Source organism: Mus pahari, chromosome 12 (assembly GCF_900095145.1).
Source record: "Mus pahari chromosome 12, PAHARI_EIJ_v1.1, whole genome shotgun sequence".
NCBI lineage: Eukaryota > Metazoa > Chordata > Mammalia > Rodentia > Muridae > Mus > Mus pahari.
The window spans coordinates 87,708,138-87,732,374 of NC_034601.1; the positions used below are offsets into that span (position 1 = coordinate 87,708,138).

The 24,237-nt window shown below is 44.7% G+C and overlaps 1 protein-coding gene across 3 annotated transcripts in view; it reads right to left on the minus strand.

Annotated features, from left to right (window-relative positions):
- Positions 1-24,237, minus strand: part of Dscam (DS cell adhesion molecule) — a 566,911-nt gene that overhangs the window by 107,840 nt on the left and 434,834 nt on the right. For all 3 annotated transcript variants that reach the window (XM_021209063.2, XM_029544386.1, XM_029544387.1), the window contains exons 12-16: positions 22,817-23,013; positions 20,713-20,809; positions 19,988-20,116; positions 14,008-14,175; positions 3,052-3,122 (exon numbers count right to left, since the gene is read on the minus strand). In XM_021209063.2, the coding sequence (XP_021064722.1) occupies positions 3,052-3,122; positions 14,008-14,175; positions 19,988-20,116; positions 20,713-20,809; positions 22,817-23,013 (662 nt within the window). The remainder of the gene's footprint in view (positions 1-3,051; positions 3,123-14,007; positions 14,176-19,987; positions 20,117-20,712; positions 20,810-22,816; positions 23,014-24,237) is intronic.

The following is a 24,237-nucleotide window of genomic DNA, read 5'->3' on the forward strand; positions in this document are numbered from 1 at the left end:
CATTCACTTTCTCCCTTCCTCCCATCCTCCCTCCCTCCCATCCTCCCTCCCTCCCTCCCTTCCTCCCTCCCTCCCTCCCTCCCTCCCTCCCTCTCTCCCTTCCTACCTACCTACCTCTTTGATCTCACACATTCACCAGCCACTCACTCACTCACTCACTCACTCACTCACTCACTCACTCACTCACTTACTCCTCACTCACTCTCTTACTGGGTCACTCCTTTGGTTTACTTACTCACTTATCCACCATATGATGTGACAGACAAGGCTCTAAAGAGCGCACAGACCCACAGAGGAGATAGATGCACAGGAGATGAGCTGTGCAGTGAGTGTGTTGGAAATGTCATGAACAATTCCATGTTGGGGACTCTCCCCCCAACTTCTCTGAGACTCATGTACAATGGAAGACGTGAGACTCCAGCACTGGGCAGAGGGGTGGCTTGGTAACCCGTGAAGGAGGGCAGAGACGGAAGGCACCTGGGATCTCTGGGGGTGGTGATGGCTGTGGAGCAAGGATCCTAGCCTAAGTAGGGTGGTTGGGCCTGATATTGGATGCCTCAAGTGTCTACGTGATTGCTCATATTCTCAGGTCATAGGCAGCCTTGACTATACCTGAGAAATTTAAAATCTGACCCTTTTCTTTGGTAAAAGAAATAGTTAAAGCAAAAAGGGTAAAGTTTGCTTTAATAACAGAGACCCAGCAGAGGGGCTACTTATGAGACAATACTTTAAAATCTTAATGCCTAGCTTTATCATCATTGAAACCCTTTAGGATGTTCTTATTTTTTAGGATTTCAACTCTAAAATGGCTGTTTCCTCCACTCAGACCCGAGAGCCCTTCTCTCCTCTCTTCACAGTGGGCACATTTGTCTGTCCTGACTAGCTGTCCCATGGTGGTAAGTGAGCCCTCATCTTAGGTTCTCACTGTTCCACTCATATCCATGCCTCGTATCTGACACGGGGGCTTCCTTTTTGGCTTATGCTGTCCCTCTCCTCCTATCTTTCCTCGCCTCTCTCTTTCTTCTTTTTCTGTAGGCTCCTTAAACAAAAATGCATGTTCTGAACTCTATCACAGAGAGACATGTTTGATAGCACATGCTGTCTCTGCATGTCCTTTAGATCAGTCCACAGCTTGCCTTAAACAGTCATGCCCTTTAAAGTCTTTTATATCATCAGGTGGAGCATTAAGCTAGTCTGCCTGAATCTCCAGCAGCTATACTTCACTCAGTGGGGCCGATCACCAGTGTGCCTGCCTGTTTACCCAAGATCCAGGCAATGGATGCTTGTGGGCAGGGCTGTACACCCGCACAGCACCTAACTAGTGGTCTTAGGAAAGCTCTTCAATCCACAGCACATTTATCCATTTTGCTGTAGAAAGAAATTTAGCTGTAATGCACTGGCTTTGAGTACAGCTTTTTACACTGGGACACAATTCAAGGCTCCAGAAGTTTCCAATTTTAACTATAAGAGGTACATGCTCTGTAGATAGACACATCCTTATTACAGGACCCCCACCCCCCAAAATAAATCCCCTCTCAAGGCCCACAGTAATATCTGTCTCTTTCCAGTAACCAAATACAAGTAAATGATGGAACAGTTGGCTGAAACTTCAGAGCCTCTATTCATGGCAGACTGAGCCAGCTTCTGTCTGCGGCATGGCTGGGATGTGTACAGGGTTAGGGCATGCTGAGAGACTTTTTTTGTACAGTGTGTGGTGCTCACAGGAGTGGGCTGGTCACAAAGACTGAGGATGGTGCAGTCGTACTCCCACGATACACAGTCTGTCCTGCTGCCCACTGCAAACACAGCTCATTGGCCAGGGCTGAAAAAGCTGACACACAGGGCCTCCCTGCATTAACCCATGTTAATACCGGAGGTGGCATGTACGCCCTCAGTGGAAACCTACTTCTGGGTCATCATTTTATGAGATGGTCAATAGGAGAAAGAAGAGAAAGGAAAGAGAAGAAAGGGGAAAGGAAGAGGAAGGGAGGCAAGGAGAGGGGGAAATGGGCGGGAAGAGAAAACCATGCTTTGACAGAAATACAGACCAGAAGCAGTAGGTACATCTTCATAGAAGCACAGATCCAATAACAGTTCCCTAGATAAAGCAGTATTTGGCCCATTGCCAAGTACCTCTCCAAGCAAGTGGCTAATTTCCAGTGTATCTCGCCCACATGTAAGTGCCAGAACTTGCATATTTGTGGGACAGTGGCAACTCAAATCACTGATCTGTGACACTATCACCTCCTTCATTGATAAAGTTTACCTTTAAGGTGGGCTCTGCTCTGGGTCAGGGCATCCCGCACCAAGCTAAACAGCAACCAGCCTGTATCTATAATAACACAGTCAGAGACTGCCTGGGAGGCAGTTGCTTCCAAGGCTCATGTCCATGGTCAGGAATCCCAGGTGCTTGCTCAAGGGTAGCAGCTAGCTAATACACAGTGAGGTTTCTCTTTATCCTACCATTGTGTACCATAGAACTACACAGTACTGTCTTCACTTCTAAGAAGCACTTAGAGGTTTTCTGCTGTGATGAAGTCATAGCACTCAGTCAGGGTGCATCAGACTCTCTCTCTGCATGACACTGATCCAAGAGACCTTGATTAAATTCTAAGGGCAAAAGAATGGCAACTTCATTCTTTGGAGATAGACAATTAACTATGTAGGAATTTAAATTATGGATATCAAACATGCTTATGTCATGCAACAGTATTTCAACGATGGACCAAGGGTATATGTAATGACTGTTCCAAGACTTATGTAGTTAGAGGCATCACAGCCAGCTTAGTTCATATAAGTATATTCCATGATAATTTCACAATGGCAAAACCACCCAAGGACATAGGTCTCAGGATGAATTCTGGTCATCTAGCAACCATGGATATATTAGATGTGTCTATACACATATATACATATAGGTGCCATAAATCTAATTTGAAAAAGAAAGTCTTTTTTAAATAATAAAATGTTAGTATCCTGGCATCATGACAAAAGTAACGATGCTTACATACTAAGAAAAGTGTCAAAGACATATGAGTTGGCTCAGTTTACCTTCCAGGTAACCCTGATACTCTGAGATGAAGTGGGTTCCAAGTGAACTTCCTGAGGTGGACCATCAGGAGCTGTAGGGACCAAAAGAACACAAGCAGGTTAGATAGAGGTACAGAGTAGAACACAAGCTACTGGCCCTATATCTGGCCCCTATATCTGGCATAGGGGAGTTTGTTCTCAGGAGCAGCAGGCAAAAGCATTAGAATCCATGTACAATATTTGCTTTCTGTTTATTCACTCATGGGCACATGAACCCCAGGGTCCTGTCCTTGTACTCTTCCTCAGCATGCCTTTGGCTATATGGTTAATAGCTCCAAGTTAGATAAAGTAAGGGGTAAAATAGGAATCTCAGACACACACACACACACACACACACACACACACACACACACACACACACACACCATGTTACACAACTCTGGAAAGGAAGGATCCTTCTCTGCTTCTAGAAGACTTAAGCGATGTGAAGTTGGGATTCCTCAAGGTGCTCAGGGCAGGACTCCTCTGTGGGGGTGTCTATGATGACTCTAGTTCCACAGTTAAAGGTTCTCATGAGGCAGGAGCTCAGGCCACATAGGGAGATGACACCGAGCTTGTCATTTGTGTCAATCCATTTTTATCCGATGTGGCTGTGTAGTAGTGAGAGTTACATCAGTAAGAGTTGGGCAGTTCATACCTGGGATGTGTTAGTAGATGGAAAGTGGTTTCCAACCCAGTTTTCATTCTCTAAATCAGAGCTAGCAGAGATTGACGAGACTCAAAAGAGTCATTTCTGCCAGGGTGGAGACAGCAGGGTGCCGATAAGAAATGATCACAAAGTGGTCAGAGGTGAAGGGAGGGTAAAGTCTCCAAGGCTGGGTCTAGGCAGGCCTTGGTGCAGAGGAAGATGGTTTGCTTCTGCTCAGAGAGATTAGTGTCATGCTGTCCTTGCAAATCTGGAGCTTGTGGCTTCCCTACAAGGCTCCACTGACTGTGCTGGCTTATGTGAGTTATTTAACATCTCTGTGACTCAGTTTCCTTTCAATGTCACAGGATAAATGTATACCATAGGGATGCTATGAAAACAATAAACAAAAAACGAGCATGGTACTATAATTATAATTTTTCAGGAGGGAGGATGCTAAGCCAGAAAGAACACAGGTAAACTTCAAGAAATACCATCTGGTTGAAGACAGAAGCGGCCCTGGAGCAGGGCAGCTGTACATATCAGAGGTGGATTGGTTTTTTCTGTTGTAAGGAAGCAGGTATAAACATCATTGTCTCTTTACTCAAAACAGACAGAAAAAAAACCAACAACAGTCAGGTCGTCTATAAAACAGCAGAAAACATACACTCATGTTTTGGTGTACTTTAAACCATTTTTAGGGGGCTCAGGACACCTAACACAACATAAAGGCCCTGACAAGAGTTGTGATTCTGTGTTGTTTATGGAATAATGCCAGAAGAAAAGTCTATATGTATACAATTCAGATGCAATCTTTAAAACTCTAACCTGAAGTTTGAACCTATAGATACAGACCTCGGGGATTCTGAGGGTTGACTCTATATGACAGTAAGACTGAGTATCGGAATCAAAGCAGTAAAAAAGGACTGAAGGCTGCAGGCCCACAGCAAGAGCTTAGGAAGTGGCTGTAGTTCGTGGAAACGAGTGTGCTCTGCTGCTCAGCGTCAGAGACCTTCACCCCTGGTCTGGGGAAAGGCTGAGGGAGGTAACTCTTTAGAAGACTTAAAGATGGTGAGTGAGGGATAAAGTGCCACTGGCTGGATATGGAGAGGCAGGGGACAGAGGAAGTACTATACCTGCTGCTCAGAAAGTCAACTGGTCTAGAGGCTACAGAAGTCAGTTTCAAGGATCCTCATAGAACTAACAGCAGACGCCTACCACACAGGCCAGCTACCTGCTTCCGGGTGTTTACCCAACAGACACCAAGTCACCATGTCCCAGGGACATTTGTTCATTCACAGGTTTTGGTTTTTTGTTTGTTTGTTTGTTTTGCTGTTGTTGTTATTTTATTTGTTTGTTTCATGTGTATGAGCTCATTATATCTGTCTTCAGACACACCAGAAGAGGGTATTGGATTCCATTACAGATGGTTGTGAGCCACCATGCGGTTGCTTGGGAATTGAACTCAGGACCTCTGGAAGAGCTCTGAGCCTCTCTCCAGCCCCCCTCCCAACCATGTTCCCTGCAGCACTATTCATGATGACTATGTTATGGAACCAATCTAGGCGTCCGTCAGCAGAGAGATAGACGGAGATACTGTGGCTTAGATACATGGTGGTATTCTACTCGGCCCCACGGAGAGCAAAACAAGGAAGGCTGACCACATTAAGCAAATACGTTCTAACTCGGGACAATAATCGCATGTTTTTCTCATGTGCCAGTCAGAGAGTTTAAATAGAAAAGTGAAATTGGATCTGTATAGATGGCATGAAAAAAAAAAATGTAGCTGTCTAGGAGAGCAAATGGGATGAATGGGAGGGGCGGGTTAATGGAAGGTGGGGTAGGTGAACTAAAAACATATTGCATAGAAATGGCCTTGTGCAGCCCAGTTTAATAAAATAACACAGAAAAGATATGAGAAAGATGGATGCCCAAGCTGCTAGTCTGTGAGAAGACAGGAGTTGGAGAGCTGCCAGGAAATGGGGACAGAAGGACAGCCGGGTCCCATAGGGCAGGGCTTGTGAGAGGGACAAAGGACCTTGGCAGCAGTGCCAGATGTTAAGCCCAGGAAACAGTGTGCCCTGTGCTCTACTGCTAAGAATCTAAGGGCCAGTGGGGGTGTTTCTGTGCCTGAGGACTGCACAGAGGAGGAGGAACTTCAGCCCATGGCCTGCTAACTAACTCATGTTTCGTTCCCAGGAGCGTTCAGGCGTTCCATGAAGTCGGCCACCAGTTTATCCTCTGCTGCCTCTGTCAGCACCAGGGACCCCTTAGCCTGACGCCCTGCTGTAGCCTGGCCTCAAACCCTACCCCACTTTCTGCTATGTTACCAAACATTAATTCTGGCCCTGACTTGGAATCTTTGAAAGGAGGCATAGCTCCAAGTACACGGAAGCTCCCACGTGTCCTGGTCACTCCCTGGATGGAGTCCTTCTACCATTTACTTCATATTCTTCTGTTCATGTGCATCTTTCCTATGTCCAGTGCCTCAGCAGAATAAAAGTGCACAGGCTCTAGACAGCTCAGATGCAGTCTTTGCCCTTCAGCTTTAACTTCCCTCTGTCAAATCTGCCCTTGCCTGGGAGCCTCTACAGCTGTGATTTCCACGTAGGCAGACAACCATGCACCCGAGACCCTAGCATCCAAGACTTCTGTGCTTTTGGTCTCCTATGGTCTCTCAGGAGCGGAGTCCAGAAGGAGTCCTTTTCTGGAAGGAATAGAGTGCTTTGTAGATGTGAGACCAGAGCCCCTTCCTTCTCCTTAACAGGTCCAGGCTCAGCAGTATATCTGGGGCACTGAGACCTGTGGGTTTACTAATCTATTTGTAAAAAGACTCTCCCAGTATCAAGGCTACTTCCTAGCATCCAGCTACTGGGACTTTACTGTCAGAGCCTTGTCTCTGATTTTTGCAAATCAAATACTTCATGAGGAAACTTGTTGTCAGACCTGATTAAAAACAAACAAACAAACAAACAAAAAAACCGTGGAATAGATTTCTTCTCATGTCAGCAACAGAAATGCATGTGGCTTCCCTATTAAAATTGTTCTTTTTTTTAAAAAAAAGGATTTTAAACTTTTCAATTACATGTCTGTGCATGTGCATTGTTATAGGTATGAGCACATAAATTCAGTACCTACAGAGGCCAGTGACATCAAACCCCTGGGGCTGGAGTTACAGGTCATTTTGAGTCACCTAGCATCAATGGTGTGAGCTAAGCTCCGGACCGCTGTAAGAGCAATATGTTCTCTTACCTGTTGAGCCATCATCTCTCTAGACTCCATCAAAATCATTCTTGAAAAAACATTTTTAAGCTGACCTTGCCAGCTCTAACAAGGTCTCCACTTACTCTCTTCTATTTTGAGGGAGGACTGAAGGTTGCAAAGAGAACTAACTGTTGTTTCTGAAACATTATGAGAAAGCCACTTTAGTCAGACAAAGGATTCATTTAATATAAACCTTGCTGAGCTTCCAAAGGCTCTTACATCACCATGGGCAACTTCTGTAAAACAAGGTCAAGGCAGAGGGAATTCCTAACACTGAAATGGACCCAGCAACTCACAAGTTATTCTACTTATTGCACTAAATTTAAAAATCATGTTGGTATTTGATAATTAAGAATTGTCTACACACCCCAAAATCAAAGTTATAACATAAAATGGAGTGTTTTAAAATATTTAGATGTTTTATTTTTAAATGTCTATGTACGTGTGTGTGTGTGTGTGTGTGTGTGTGTGTGTGTGTGTGCCATTGTGTATACATGCTCATACATATGGGTAAATACACATGAGTGCAGGTGTCCAGAAGAGGATGTTAGATCCTTTGGAGTTGGAGTTACAGGCAGTTGTGACCCACACAACATAGGTGTTGGGAACTGAATTTGGGTCCTTTCCAAGAGCTGCAAGCACTCTTAATGGCTGAGTTATTTCTCCATCCCTGAGAAGGTTTTTTGTTTGTTTGTTTGTTTGTTTGTGTTTTTCATATTAGAATACACAGCAGTTTCCCCACAGTAGGTGGAGACTGAAGGCAAAGGCTGATAATTAGCATCAATTCCCAGAACTGATGATCTTTGCACATCTACAAAAGGAAAAAAAAAAGGCTAATCTGTAAAACAGCAAGGATTAGAGACCTTTTATAATTTCTAATGTTTTTGCAGGTCCACAGCAAGACAATGTTCACTCATCCTGTTTGGCTAAACACATCAAGGAGAGATCCACTTGACTGTGACATTTCTTTCTTCTCCCAACCATTCTCTGCCCACTGGCTGGTCTGCATGGGTTCGTCCTGATCTGGCCATACCCTGTCTAATGAGCTTCCCTCTCCTGACAGCCCATTGCCTCTTAAAGAGCAGTGAGGCACCAGGATCTCAAAACATTCTCTCCCCCACAGAAATGTATCCATATCCAAGCTACAACCGGAGTCCTAAGTTTGTTGATTGAGCTGGGGATAACCTTCCTGATGAGTCGCCCTCACAAATGTCTGTCTCTGCCTTCCTGCTTGGGAGTTGATGAGCACCTACAAGTCAGGCCATTGTGGAGAAGAGGACTGGTGACCATTCAGTGCTGTCCTCAGTAGCTAAGTGGTATATCCAGTCTCAGAGCCCATCACCACTGGAGTGAAGAAAGAGAATGTACCCATGTCCTAGCTTCCTAGAGACAGTTGGATATTTTCTAGCCATAAAGAGAAAAAAAGTTACTTTGTTTGCAGGAAAACAGAAACAGAGAAAACCTTTGTAGGTGTATTAAGCCAGTCCAAGAAAGACAAATGTCATGTATTTTTCCTCATTTGTGTTCCCTTGATTTTATAATGACACACAGTCATGTGACAGAGGGGAAACTGACTAACAGTTCAAACTGGAATATATATGTATATGTATGTGTGTATGTATGTATGCATGTATGTAAGACTTTATACAGTGGGTTAGGATCAAATAAAAGACTCAGGAGCCACTGTATGATCTCACATGTAGATCTTTGTCTGGAGGGGCTGGATATATGAAAACAAGTTGTTTTTGTAGGGAAAGTTGTCAGACTCTGCTCAATGAAAACATGAAAATCATATTTTTTGATACAAAATAGAGACTGAGTTCATGTAAAGCTACTGATGGATTAAGAACTCATTCATCTAGACTATTTATTCAGTAATATCATGTGTCAAACACTTTTCTAGGGCCTAAGATGAAGGATAAAAAAACACAGGCTACTGTTGCTGTGCATGTGAGAGGGGGATGAAAGTAAACCAAAAGAAGAGACCAGAAAAATCTGGTACTGATCACGCTACTTTATAGAGAGAGTTGGGGGAAGGGGAGAATCCTAATAGGGTGAGACAGGATGTATAGAGAAGATAAATAGACAGAGAATGGAAAGTTGTGAGGGAGAAGGGGGAAGACCACTCTAGAATATTCTAGAACATGTCCGGAGCATCCTAAGTTAGCATCAGGATGATGCTCCCACACATAAGGACAGCAAGACTACTGATGATTTCTCCAGGATTAATTTCTAAGGTTCTCCCCCAGTGAAAAGTAAACCGGACAGTAACTAACAAAACAAAAACAAACAAACAAACAAAAAAGGATGTGGCTAAAGCCACTGTCACATACAGGACATGGCTGGCCCGTCCCCAGAGCAGATCTGCTGGAAAGCCAGTGCTCTGTGGTAACCTCTCTGAAACCCAAACCATCTATCTCGTGCTAGTCTGTGAAAACACAGTGACATTCAAGGCGCCTCAGCATAATTGAACTTCCACATTGCCATCCAGATTCCTAATGAAGATGATAAAGGGATTAGCCACCCTACATTCAGTCACTGACACTCAGGGTCATACAACCTCAGGGTCCAGCTGCTGATGGGAAGTGGCTCTCTGGCAGGGGTCAGCCACTGTGTGACTTGTCTGATCTTTATCACAGAGCCCTGGGAAGTCAGAGGCACTTCTGGTCCATTAAGAGCTGATCTTGTCAACTCTGATAGCGTTTCTACTTACTCTGACTTATTTTGGGGGCATAAGGGGGAGTCAAGAAGAGTGTGCTAAATGGTGCGATCTTTGCTACATATTTGCTTTCCGAGGTCAAGTGCATTTAAGTGGTGTGATTATTCACGTGGACGCTTTCACATAAAAATACCCTGGAATTGAGGCTCAGAGCAATGATATTTCCAACATTAGGAAGGAGCGCTGTGCTAATGGTAGCAATTCTTTCTTCAGGCAGCTTTGTGATGGATGCTGTGGGGATCTTAAATCAATTTCCTGGGGTGCAAATGTGTAAGTTCAAGGTCTTCAAACTTTTTCACAAAGCATGATAATTTGCCTCTATGCAATCTCTGTTACATTTTTCTCTTCTTAATTTTTTAAAAGAAATTATTTGGTAATTTCTTATACAAACACAATATGCTTAGATCATATTATTCTTTTCATTGGGTTAATGGGTGGAATTTGACCTCCTTGGTTAAGTTTGACCATGCTCCAATCAAGAAAGGGAAGGATTGTTAACAGTGGGTCCATCAGAGGGGATCCTTGCACCAGACTCCAGTTGAGAGCTGCCAGATGCAGAGGGCCAACAGCATTGCTAGAATAGATGGTGATAAGTGTCCAGATTTGAAATAGTGACACCTTACTCAGAGGCATGAGTACTCGGAAGATCCTAATGGAGCTCTCTGTAGATTATGACCCAAGACATGGAAGGGGGCAGGGAAGAAGACTAAGACTGCTGTGGCGGAGGTCAGAGCTGTGGTAGAATGGTCTTACTCCATCTTGCCTCTTGTTCCTATTAGCCTGCTTGCGTTGCCCTTAGCTGCTTTTATCTTTTCTGTCTGAATCTCTCATTTCAGTCTTTTCAAGCTACCCTAATAAGAAAACACACAGCTAAGAATCTCCTAAGAATCAGGACTTCAATCTGTATAGAAACTGGTTTCTAGAATCTCAGATGTCAATATGAAGGCACCAGAAGATTGTATTTTGACAGAAGTGTAGATGTGCCTTTCCCATGTCCTTACGAGGTGGAAGGGGCCGGTGAACTCTCTCATGCCTGGTATAAGTGATTCCTTCTATTCATAATGACACAATCCTCACAGTCTACTCAGCTCCTTATGATCCTACCTCTTACTAAAAGGATATGGGGACTTAGTGAACTTGGGGGAATATCAGTATTCAGACCCTAACACCCTTCATAATCTTCAGTGTGGATTTAACACTACATGTATTTTCTTACTACACACACAAACCATACTGTTATATCATGTTGAAATGTATACTCAATACATTCATACAGACACACAAACACACAGAGACGTACACACACATAGACATATATACACACATGGACACATAGACACACACAGACACAGACACAGAGATACACACACACATACATGCACACACATACACATAGACACATACATACACACAGGCACAAACACATATACACACACATACATATGTGCAGGCACACAAAAGCACACACACAGAGACACACACACATATACACAGACACCCTACAGTTAGAACTCTCCTTTCATACTAGGAACACATGGCTGGGACATAAATAGCAAATACTTTCTGGTGTTCTGGAGTCATGGCATAGCTCAGGACGCTGGGGCTCATGGCGAAGTGACAGCAAACCTTATCTGCTATTGTCATCAAGTTCCTTGACCTGAAATAGCAAGACTTGAACATGAAGTCCACGCAGGGATGAGATAAGTAACTTCACAGGGTGGTAATGTCTCTGACCTGGCTCTTCTAGGAAAAGCACAGAGAAGCAGAGACAAAGTTTGGAAGGTTTAGCAGAGTGGGAAGGAAGTACACACAGCAAAGGGCCAGAGGTCAGAGGTCAGAGTGTGGCTGGGGGTTACTGCCTGTAGCTTCAAAGTAGTTGAGAGGGATGGGTACCCAGGGCTAAGCACCTCACAAACGTGTTCTCAACGGGTATAATGGGTGCTTTAGGTACCCAACACTAGGGCACCACACGACTATAGCTTCCAGAAGCTTCCAGCCAATGTTCATTGTTTGACAAACTCTTTATTTTCAGGAAACTATCAGAAAGGCCCACAAAGACATGCCTTTGGGCATCACTGTAGGAGATGGCCATGTGGCCGTGGCATCTGCAGACACCACAGTCAGTTCTAAGGAGAGACTGCAGGTTTGTGACGCTGGTGGTATTCCATCCATGAGTCACACATGGAAAATGATTTTCTGATTTTAGTCATGCAAATCCTGCCCCAAGACAAAGCCGGTCTACTAGTCTCTTCTCATTCTTGCTTTATCTGATCGTCAAACCAGATCCCGAGTGGGGCTGCCCAAGCCAGCACCCAGGTAGCAGCCAGGAGCCTAGTCGGTCAGCTAAAGGAGCGAGATTTCATTTCTGTCTGCACAGAGACTGAGCAGCGCTGTTCACCTGGCTTCCTGGCTTCAGGCAGGGATGCTGCCATGGAAACCAAAGGCTGCTGCAGAGGTGAGGAGGAAAGGACCCAGCCTGCAACAACAGTGCTCCTAATGGCCATCAGCAGGAGCAGCTGCAAGAGATGGTGCTGGAAAGAGTGAGTGACAGGGATGTGAGAGGCAGGAAGAAGCTGAGCATATAGTCAACGGCTGCATTTTGGATTGAATGATATGGAAAACATATCCTCTGAATAGCCAGTGTACTGTAATTCCAGAAAGTTAGGGACAGGGTAGGTTAACATTTTAATAAGATTCTGGATTCTTTTTTTTTTTTAACTGAAATATGCATCCACACTCATTTTCTATTTTTTTTTTCTGAGCAAATCAAAGCACTTCCAGAACCCAGAATTTGGTTTCCCAGTGATCAGGTCTGTCTGTATGAGGAGGAAAATGCACTCGTCATATCATACACCAAGAGACAGTCCAGGAATTAAATGTACAGCACCCTGTCATGCACCCTTAAAAACAATGTTCAAGATTGGATATCTATCTTCCTGTGCCAAGAAACAAGCTCTGGCTTATGGCTGTACTACCTTGAACACACACAATCTGGTTTGATCTTGGAAGCTAAGTGGGGTCAGACCTAGTTAGTATGTGGATAGGAGAAATGGACATCATACTGCCCACACATTTAAACTTATTTCCTCAAGAGTAAACCTGACCACATAACAAAGACTTACGACAACGTGGCTGGGTTAGTTCAGAAATCACACCTCTTAGAATCTAACATGGGAAAGTAATCTTTAAAAAGTGGCTGATGAAAGATGTCAGGGTGCTCATGGTGGTAGGACTGACAGGTCCAACCGTGTGGGACACATTAAATATGTGGTAAGAAATGCCACTATGAGTCACAGAAAAGTATTTCAGAGATACCAGCACAATGTCTACACATATACAGAGTAGAGGGAAGTCAATAGTGACCTGGGTGGAAGTTGATACCAACTTCTAGGTGAGTAACAGTCACTGGAAGATGACAGATGATGTTCTGACCTTGGATCAAACCTATGAACATTTCTGATTGATGGTGGAAAACCAACCAAGGAAGGTTTGAGTGTCTGTCAATCTTTTTTTTCCCCCAAGAAACAAGCCAGACATTGGCTCCTTGCTTCCCCCTAACAGAAGCCACAAAATATTGCTTTCCTCTAGCATCCAAAGGCTACCACCTAGGTTTTCAGTCCTCTAATAGCCAACTGATTGCATCCAGTCATGAAGTAGACATGTAGTCTCTATGTTCACACACGTGGAAATGCACACTGGTGAACATGCATGGATATAAGCATGAGTGGTGAAACAGATCACAGAAATGATCTAGAAGATTCTGTCAACATGGTCAATTCTAGGTGAAAGGATAGTATGAGTGGTTTTGTCTGTGTCAAAATGCTTATGTGTGTCTTCAAAGTTTTCAACGTTTAATAAGGAATAATTAATCATGGTGGAAGGACAGTCAGCAATGTTATCAATCATTAAGTAACCAGAACCTCTCCACTTGCCCACAGACACACTCTTGGGGTTTCTGATTTCAGTATTCTCTCTCCCACACTTAATCTCATGGGTCTTGGGAAGATACTTAGTGTCTCCCCATCTACTTGGGTCCAGTGCATCAGAACAACTGTACACCATTTGAGTCCCTCAGCATTGTTAGCCTAATGTTTTCCACTCACATTTCTGTATTAAGAAAATTGACCATCTGAGTATCAAGCAATGACCTCAAAACCTGCCCAAGATGCCATGAGCACTTTTATAGGCCACGGGGCGGTGGGAAGCCCACATCAAAGAACTTCACCAGGAGTCGGGAAAGGTCCAATTCTAAGTGTCTGAGCTACAAGAGTGAATTTCTGGGTGGCAGGCTCTAACCGGTGCCACCTACCTGCCTCATCCGCCGTGATGGTGATCTCGTTGCTGGGCTCACTCTTGCCAATCCGGTTCTTGGCGTACATGCGGATGCTGTAGGTGGAGGAAGGGTGGATATCAATGATGGTGGCCGAGTTCAGCTGAGGGGAAACATCTTTGGTTCTTTGAGCAGAATCCCAGGAGTCTTTTGGGTTTTGTTTTTCAAAAAAGAAGAGATAGAGATGTGAGTTTTTTTCCTCTGCCTTTGAAAGTTCACAATAGGAATAAAATAAAAATAATAAAACTAAAAACAAAGAAAAGAAAAGAAGAAAGAAAAAAACACCCCCAAAGCGAAATCTCAATACAATGTTTCCAACTTCTTGTCTAAACTGGTCATCAGAGGGGACATGGGGTCACATAATTATTTCCCATGCCAATGGGTAAAGGACTGAGGTGAGCTCAGTACAGGAGGAACCTTGGACAAACACAGAATGGATGTCTGGGGAAGAGCAGAATGGGAGACACAGAGGTGGAAGCCAGTTCTGCAGAAGCCTCACACACACACACAAGAGCTATTCTACAGTGTATGGTGACAAGCTACATATACTTCAGACATTGCTTCCCTGCAGGCCCCTAGATCTAAAAGATACAAAATAGCAGCAAAACTCTTAGCCATATCTGACCATTTCTTCCCAAATCAAGTGTAATAAAACTAAGATCATTCTGCATATGCCTGTTCAACCTTGGTGCAAATCCGACAAAGTGAACACCTTGATCAACTTTAATTCTTAAAACTCATTTTATCCTGATTCTTTTGTGGAAGGAATTCTTTTTTCAACCTCAGGTACTTTGAATGCCAGTGCCTGCCTATTGTGAATAGATATCATGGAATATGTGGCATATTGAACAGAAAGATTTTTAGGGCTTTGGTCGAAGATGATGAGGTCATCCAAATTTCAGAAGGGTTGGGCAGTTGACTGAGATTGGGTAGTCATTAGCAAGTATTGGTTATAGGAGAAAAGACACCCTGAGACCATGAGTGGAGAGGATGAATACCCATCCTCCACTCCCAGAACCTCTCTTGTGATGTCCAACACACTTGAGTGACAGAAGTCACACTTGCCATCCAGTGTGCATTACCAGTGCTCACCCAGTGCCTGGCAGGAGGAAGAGCACAGTAAACACATGATAAATACGTGAGTGTACAAAGGGAATGCCCATAGACACCAGCATCCTGGGGATGACAACACTTTTGCCACAGTAGTGACGATCAAAAGGGGGCTGCCTTATCCCGAGGTAAATCAAGACTTGAAGAAACAAAAAACACATGACTTCAGACTGCTTGTAAGGCTCTTGCTTCTTGGAAAATCACACATAGTGTCAATGGTTCATCACTATGGATGTGTAAAGATCATCATTATCAAAGTGCAAAGTACAGGCATCTTTTGAGTTGGGAAGACTGAGGTAGGATACTGTGACAGGGAGAGAATGTGGCTAAACACTGAATTATGAGATCTGATAGAGGATGAATGAGGGGAAATTTTATTTCAGTGAAATGATGTCCGATGAGGAGCCTGTCAGAGGGAAAGCCAGGCCTCATGAAGATGCTTTGATGAAGGGAGGAACCTCCAGCTTTGCAAAACACAAAGAAGCGTGGGAGGAAGCAGACACTGGGCTGGCTGAAGGCTCTATTAAGATTAAGATGAAAGTTTCTGGAAGAGCAAGAACAAACAGAAACAATCATTTCCACTGCAGCCATGTATATGGGCTGTGGGAGAGACTGAGAGCCCGGGGAGGTAAATGAATGTCGACTCCTCCTCCTCCTTCCCCTCCTCCTCCTTCTAGCTTCCCCAGCCACATGAGATACCAAGGCAAGGAGGGAATGATTGTACATAATGCCGAGGACTCAGCAGTCACTAGGTATAGGTTCCTTTGACCCAGCCTAAGTCCTTGTAGGTGTCTATTTGCCAAACAACCTTCCAATATGACTCAAAAGATCACCACCTCTTCAGAATTCACTTTTTACCTGTAGAAAACAGTGTCTCTCCAGACACTGAACCAGGAGAAGTGTAAGATATTTCCACATAAATTCTATTGCTTGCTCCTGTAGCTGTCTCCAAACATTCCCCACTCAGGTTTCTACCCCCAGACTTAGGTTTGCAGCCACACTTTGCAGTCTGTGTACTCCAAGGATATCAATCTGGATTATGCTACAATTCTCCTAGTTATATTTGTTTTTTAACTTGCAATTCCATTCTTCCTTCAGGGCACTGGGCTGGGTACCTCATAAACACAGGCTCTTGTTCCAGTGATTCCTGAGTCTGTGGGAACACTGCAACCACAAGGTCTGATGGTTTCTGTGTTTTCAAGCTTGTTGATCTCAGTCTCAGGATTACTGTGCTCATGGACCCTTGTTGTAAAATACTTCACCATCTGGGCCATTCCAATACAATTCAAAGCAACTGTCTCATTTGACTAAACTCTCAGGACACCCTGACAAACCAAGGATTTGATTTTCAGTGTGAAAGTCCAGGGACAATAGTAAAACAGCAGCGGTGGCTTAAAGAGATATGGCTAAAGGCCAAAGATCAGAATGAGCATGGGTGTTTGCAACTCCTAAAGATGGAAGAACTGTAAAAGGCTTTAATATAAGGAGACAGAAGAAAGAAAGACTAGGGTGAAGGCACTGGCACAGGAACACTGGAAAATATTTCCCTGGGATGATAGTCCTGTTGAAGCTGCAGAAGGAGGAGGCTCAGAGACAGCAACTATCTAGGCAAACCCTATTATCTAAGGACTGACACAGAAGTGATGCCAACCAAGGCAGGGTGCTAGGTGCTGACCAAGGTGCTGAAGTTCCCATACTCTAGGAGATGGGAGAGGAAAGGGGCCAGGGGAACAGACCTAGGAGAAAAAAGGGCTTCGGTACCCAAGGAGGAGAGAAGGGATCAGATATAATAACCACAGTCCAGTGAGTGGGGATGGGCCACATGAGCAGATGTTGGGGAACTGTTACAAAGACCAGAATGTCCACGTAGAGATGTAGTTTCTCCAAGAACCAAAAGAAAGGGGGAGTCAGAGCACCAGGGAGCTCCTGGCAAGAAAGAAGATATATAAAGTGGGAGACAACTACCCTCCTATGTTTTCTTCCTACCAGCTGATATTATGGATTTGTTCTGGGTGTTTCCAGACTGGGTGGTCACAGAGGCAGACATGGATATGGACTCTATAATATCATTATTATTTTGGTAAACAGAAAACCAAGGACACTCATCTGCCTTCAAGTCATGGAAGGAGGGTCACCTAAGAGGTGATGGATAGGTTGAGGAAGCCCTGTGTGGGTGAACCACAGATCTGCTGAGTTCATGTTTCCTGGACTGGATTGATCCAGCCTTGACTGACACACTGGCAAGAAGACTCTTTGCTGAGAATGTGAAAGGCTTTTCCTACACTGGTGGGATGTAGATTTTGTAGAAAATTTATGGAACATGGATGAAAGTTCCATTGCAAGACAATATCACTGCTCCAAATGATGGAGCCATGGTTCTGTGAACATTTATTATGAGCCTATCATGTGTACCAGGAATCCATGGAGTACCGAGGGACACTGTAAAGAACTGGCCAGAGACATGTCACAAGGGGACAGATGCTCAGTAAAGAGGAGATATTAACTAGTTAGGAGCCCAGCGAGAATTGCAGGATTATGGATAGAGAAGAGAGATGGCTGGTCAGGGAAGAGTTCTTGGAAGGGGTAACCTGAAGTGGGGTTTTCTATGAATTTAGCTTAGATTATAGCAGTGAGATCCACACTCTCAGAAGTTACTGAGGAGGACATAACTCACGAAGATGCTGACAGACACATGGATTACAGAATTGAGTGCAGCCTTTACCTACAAGAAGAATGGATTCTCCCTTTCTTCCTCAACCAGGGTTTTCTACTCTAAGGTTGAAATATGTGTAACAAGGAATGTTTCTTCCACATTCTATGCACACTAGAAAGAACACGAAATGTATTCTGTGCACACTAGACAATGTACCAAGTGCTGGGGACCCTGAAGAATGAAGAAAAGCAGAGCCCAACTCTGAGAAACTTCTAAGACACTTGAGGAGGGGTGTGCAGTGAATTTTCTTAGATGGTGACATTCCAATCAAGATGAGCCTTTGGGACCTGCATTTTGTAACCATTTCCGTGCACGTTTAAGTAATACAAAGGCAGCTCTGGTCAGCAGTGGGCCATGTGTCAGACAATGAGTATATTTTAAGTGCACTTTTTTTCTTAAAGACGACTTAGCATCCACTGCCCATCAGGTATCAGAACAATGGACAGTGTGGAATTAGATCTAGTAGGCAGAGGGGGCCCAACCAGCATCCAGACTGGTGGAGTGATGCACATGAATGTATATGGCAGTTAATACACACAGAGATGCACACTTGATATGTGACACCTGCTATGTTATAGGGACAGCCATGATAAGGGAGCATTGAGGAGGAGGAGGGGCCCCATTGTCCAGGGGAGTTAAGTCTTCCTGCCAGAGGCAAACCTAGTTTCTGCTATGGTTTTCTCTTTAACAGATTAGGTCAGCAGAAGGGAGACAGAGGAATAGCAAGGTGAAGCTCAGGCCAGCAGAGGGCCAGCATGAGCCATATCCTAATGCTCCCTGCTGTTGGTTTGGGTGTGTACCAGTAGTTGTCAGGGGGACCCTCCCTGAAGGTAGCAGAAACCTGGTCTGTTCCTCAGTGGGAATTTGCAGTACATTCCAGACTCAGGAACACAGGCAGCCACTGATCAGCCCTTGGGAAGGCTGGGCTCTCCCTGCTACCTGGCTCCTGTTGAATGACTCCGTGCCTGCCTGCATCTCTGTGGACTCTCATCACTACCACCTGTTTCCAGGCACGTTTCTGTCTTTTTTCACTGTTTCATGCATGTGACACTCCAATCTGCAACTGTAAGAGCAGCAAGCTGGGCCACCTCCTTGTTGTTATGTGTGCCCCAAACCGGCTATCCTAGACCTGATCCTTAACCACTGGTCCACAGTTGACACCTGCTATGAGTCTTCAAAGTCTGCTTTTCCTAATTCCTCATTCCAGTTAATCCTGATTCTATCATGGCGCACTACTAGTGAGACATCTTGCCCTCTGCAACTGCTTTTTCCTAGCTGTCTTGAGTTTGATTTGTTGGTACAGCTCAGCTCAAAAGAGTCCAAATCAGTCCCGACAGGGTAATCTAAAGCAATGCATGGGCTTCGGGGGGTGGGGTGGGGGGAAACCACTGTTGCGCCTCTGAGAATCCTATTAACCCTTCCCATGCAGATGGTTCTCTGCTTCATATCTTCTATAAGACAGTAAGATTCTGACTAGAGGCCACAGTGGTGTTCCCCTGTCAGTCCAGGGAGACTGTAAGATCCAAAGGAAGCTGTAGTGGCCCTGGAAAAGGACAAGAGAAGATGCCTGTTTCGGTGTAGATATCTGGGTCAACTTTACATGTGTGCTGTAGACTGACTGAGAACTCTGTGACCTAGCCCTAGTGCATTTCCAGGGGCCTGTTATAGAGTCACTGTCACATGCAGGAGGATTAGCCTTCATCATTCTGCATATTATTACTATATGCCACATCTGGCAGATGCTGGCATTGCTGGAGTCCAGGACTCCAGATGGGAGACCCAGGCTTGGACTCTAGGTCCTGCCTGAAGAAGTAGATGGTAAGGAGGCTGATGACTGGCAAAGAGTGTAACAAAAGCCTACTTCTGTTGGTACCCACAGGCATGCCTGAGGTGGTAGGGATTCCTATGAAAACCAGTAAGGACCAAGACTGAGGTCTAGTCAGGTTACTAAGAAAGGGTAAACCTGGACACAGAAAGAAACCTGGACACATTCATGCAAGGGGTGGACTAGATGGAAATAATGCTCTGAAACTTGAGAGTTGTGTGGAGTAGGAGCTGTGGACACATAATGAAGAAATAAAGAAGACAGGAGGGTGAGTGTGGAGGAGGTAAAGTGAGGGGGAGTGAAAGGCTTACCTGATTTATTTTTGCATTCAATGTCATAGCCTGTGATAGGGCTGTTGCCATCGAACCCCATGGTCCACCTGAGTGTGATTGTGCGAGCTTTGACGTCTTTGATCTCAATCTCGGGAGGATCTGGGGGTTCTGTGCCATCAACAGAAAGACCAGGGTTAGTTCAAATCAAGCCTGGGTATAAACTCTAGTGGAAGACCTGGCTACAGCTTGCACACGTGTGTGGGTGTTAGGCATCGGCATGGAAGCATTTGTTGGTAATTGTTTTTTGTTTTTGTTTTTCCTGATTAGATAGAAGGCATTGCCCCACTTCTCCGAGAGATTCTGTTTGTAGCCTGTGTGGCACCAGGACAGCCCTGCAGGACAGATGTGCCACGACTCTGACTTACAGAGCATTCGTCTCCAGATGCTGGGCTTCCACTTCATTTTCCTAGTGTGCAAGCTCCCAATTAGTGGAAAGCATTGGCCAATCTCATCTACATTCAGCCTGAGGTCTGGCCTCTCACCTGCCCTGGTCCCCACCAGGGCTATGCTCCCCATGTTTCAGGGCTTCACTCTGACATGATCATGGCCTCTGATAAAGTCCAGATTTATGCCAATTTCCTGCAGAGCCAAGATTTCCTGAGAGATCAAACTGTTCCCAGCTGACTGTGGCTGCAATGCTGCCTGATGCCAGCACACCTTGTCTCAAAATGGCCACACACTTCCTTCTGTCCTGCCTGCCTTACCTTGCACTGTGAGTTGAATTATTCCACGGTCCTCCCCATATGAATTGATAGCATGGCAGGAGAAGAAGCCAGAATCTTCTCTCACTGTTGGCAAAATCTGCAACCAAAGCAGAAAAGTACTCACTTTAGTTACTAACTTGAGCTGGAGATCAGCCAGCCTGGCTTCTAGTGGAAAAATATTATTTTATCCCCTCCCACTTCCTTCCAAGCCCAGCACTCAGTCATTACTACTTACAAACATAGACACATACACAACACAGAGACACTCATAAATATTCCCACTCCTACATGGACACACACAGATACACACTCACATATATGGACACACAGACACATCCATACTCATACACACTAATACATACAAATACATACAGAGACACAAACAACACATTCATGGGCTCAGGCACACTCATACACACACACTCATACATAAACACCCTACATGGAAACACTCTTACATATTGTTTCCCATTCACACCCATTGGTACATACAGAGAGACATTTAGAGACATTCACAGAATCACTCAGAGATGTGTACTTACAGACACAAACTGTAGCACATGTATGTATCCATTTCCACATGTACATACAAGCTCACACACACAGTCTCAGCCTCACATATTCACTCACATACAAGCACACTGACAGAGACATACCCAACCACAGACCAACACATGCTGATACACACTGGCATACAAATGCACACGCATGTCTATATACTCTGAGTGAAAACTATTTCCATCTGATCTCATTGGACTGAATGTATGACTCACATGAGCTTCTGTGGGTGGGCCCATGTATACTCCACACACGTCCCTCTTTTTCTGAGTGGTATGATTTTAAAGAACCACACATAAGGGACATCTATGATTGCATCAGCCCTCTGAACCTACCTCTCTGTTCCCATCGATGCAGCACTATGCTTTTTTGTGCCCACCATTTCTTGTCAGAATGTTCTAAACAGCAGTTCTGCACACTGTGTTTGCTATTTTGAGCAAATCACAGACTGGGTTCTAGTGTGTGTGGAATGTATTATGTGTGACATCTATAGTGTCCATAGAAATGATTACATCACCTTCATATCTGCTGTCTATGGACACTAAGGCATGGCTGTACAGTCAGTATCCTTGGGACATCACTAGTATTCTATACCATAGGGCTTCAGAATTGCATGCCAGAGACAGAGCCACTATATGTTCTAAGCACATAGCTTCAAGTTTCTGCCAGGTCTGTACCAGACCTCTGTATTACAAAGCATTGCTTAGACAATCACCTACAGTGCTGGAGAAAGAGCAGACATGCTCCCTCCAGGTGCTTGAGATTCTAGATTAATGCCAGTATATTCTCTACATTGGATTTCTCCAAATAAGCAAAATATGTTTTTGTTTTGTTTTGTTTTTTCGAAAAAGGGTTTCTCTGTATAGCCCTGGCTGTCCTGGAACTCACTTTGTAGACCAGGCTGGCCTCGAACTCAGAAATCCACCTGCCTCTGCCTCCCGAGTACTGGGATTAAAGGCATGTGCCACCATGCCTGGCTTAGCAAAATATGTTTTAAAAAACCATATTATTTGCAGTTATATGTATATGTGTGGGGGCATGAGTACATGTGTGCATGAGCCCATGGAGACAAGAAGAAAGTATTGGGTCCCCTAGGTCTGGAGTTATAGATGGTTGTGAGCCACCTAATATGGGTGCTAGGAACAGAATCTAGGCCTTCTGAAGAAGCAGTGTGTATGCTTAACTGCTGAGCTATCTCCCTAGTTCTCAAAAAAAATATTTTTATTGTGGTATTCTTTTTGTCTCAAAGGTCTTGATATGTATCGTAGAGTGTTAAACATACTATCACTCCCTCTGAGGACAACTGTCATGAGAGGCTTCTTTCTCAGTGCTTAATTATTTCTTTGTGGACTGTGGCTGTAAAGAACTACTTCTGAAGGTCATTCAGTGACCTTGTCTTGTGTAGATGGGCAGAGGGACGGAGTGTCACCAGGAAATCCCAGCAGGATATTCATAAATCATCACCACCATGTGCTCAGCCGTGTGAGAGGGCTGACCAACGGTCACAGGACACCCTGCCCCATTCTACCACAGCTGGCGTGTTTACCTGCAGCGTAGAAATCACTTCCTCTCCCACCTCCTTGGTGGACACCAGGTAACGGGCCATTTCAGGGTTAATGATCCTGTCCTCTTTCTCCCAGCGGACAATGATGGGCTTCTCTCCATGTGCTGTGCAGCTCATCTCCTTCCTTTGACCCTGAGTGGCCAGGGTGGTGTTGGGGTAAGAGGTTATCATGGCAGGAACTAAAAACCAAAGAAGACAGGACTTGCTCAGTATAACTGCACTCATGACTCTCCCACCATCACATTCAGCTAAAAGAGACACTTCTTGGAAATAAAATTTGTTCAAGAAACTGTTGAGGAGGAACCAGGAGAGACAACAGAAAGGACACAGGTGGAGAAACAAAGCTTGCCTACCAGAGCCCAGGGCAGAACGTGCCTTGCAGGTTCATATTTGAGGAGCTGCAGTTTCATTCCAAGCCTGCTGGCGGCAGATGTGAGCAGTGGGTGTGGCCCATGTCACCAGAGCATACAGGCAAATGGAGGTGGGGTTGGGGAGGGGAGGTGCCTAGACAGGCAGTGGGGGCAGGGACTGGGGGACAGACTGACATGACTTACATCAGTCCTGGCCATTAATTACTCCTCACACTCCTCCTGGCTCACACCTCTGACCAACTTTGCAAATCTATCAAATCTTTCCCCCAAGACCTCAAACCTACCTCCTTCCACGACTTACAACAGAGGCTCACCCTCAAATTACTGAAAAAAGGGAGGCAATCTTTATTCATGAAACTTTGCATTTCTATTCTTTTACTAAAACTTAATCTGTAGGTTTCTGACCTTAGCAATGGGTGACGGGACTCCACTCTCAACTGTGCAAACAATCTGGCATTCTGACAGCCTGTTTTAAAACGTTATCTTCCTAAATTCACTCCAAAGTTACAAGAAAATTAGAGGGGAACATGGGTCAACACCAAAGTGGATCCTGGAAAGCTATAAGGGATCCACATATTGATGTTTCAGTTATCTGGGGGGAGGGGGTGTCAAGGCACTGGTGATTATCTGAGAGGCAGATAATCCTTACCCAGAGTCAGACATCCTTACCCAGGTGCCTCAAAGCCTTAGACCAAATGAGAAATAAAAAGACAAATAAGACCTCCACATGGCAAAGTGTACAAACAGCCCTGGCTTGTGCTACAGGCAGGGAAAAAGGCACCTCCTCCTCTGAGAACCTGTCACTCTTCCAGCCTGACCAGATTTGCGGGAATCTCGTGCTGGACGGTTAACATGGGATGACCTTCCTTTCTAGCAGGCTTGAGGAACTCAGCAAAAAGCAAACGAGAAAGGGTAGACCTTGGAAGGGTGTGACCTTCCTTTTGCTCTGCTGTCATTCTGTCAGATACAAGGGGTCACAAGCTCTCACACTACAAGTACAAAGCAACCTGTATGAATGAGAGTCAGCTTCTC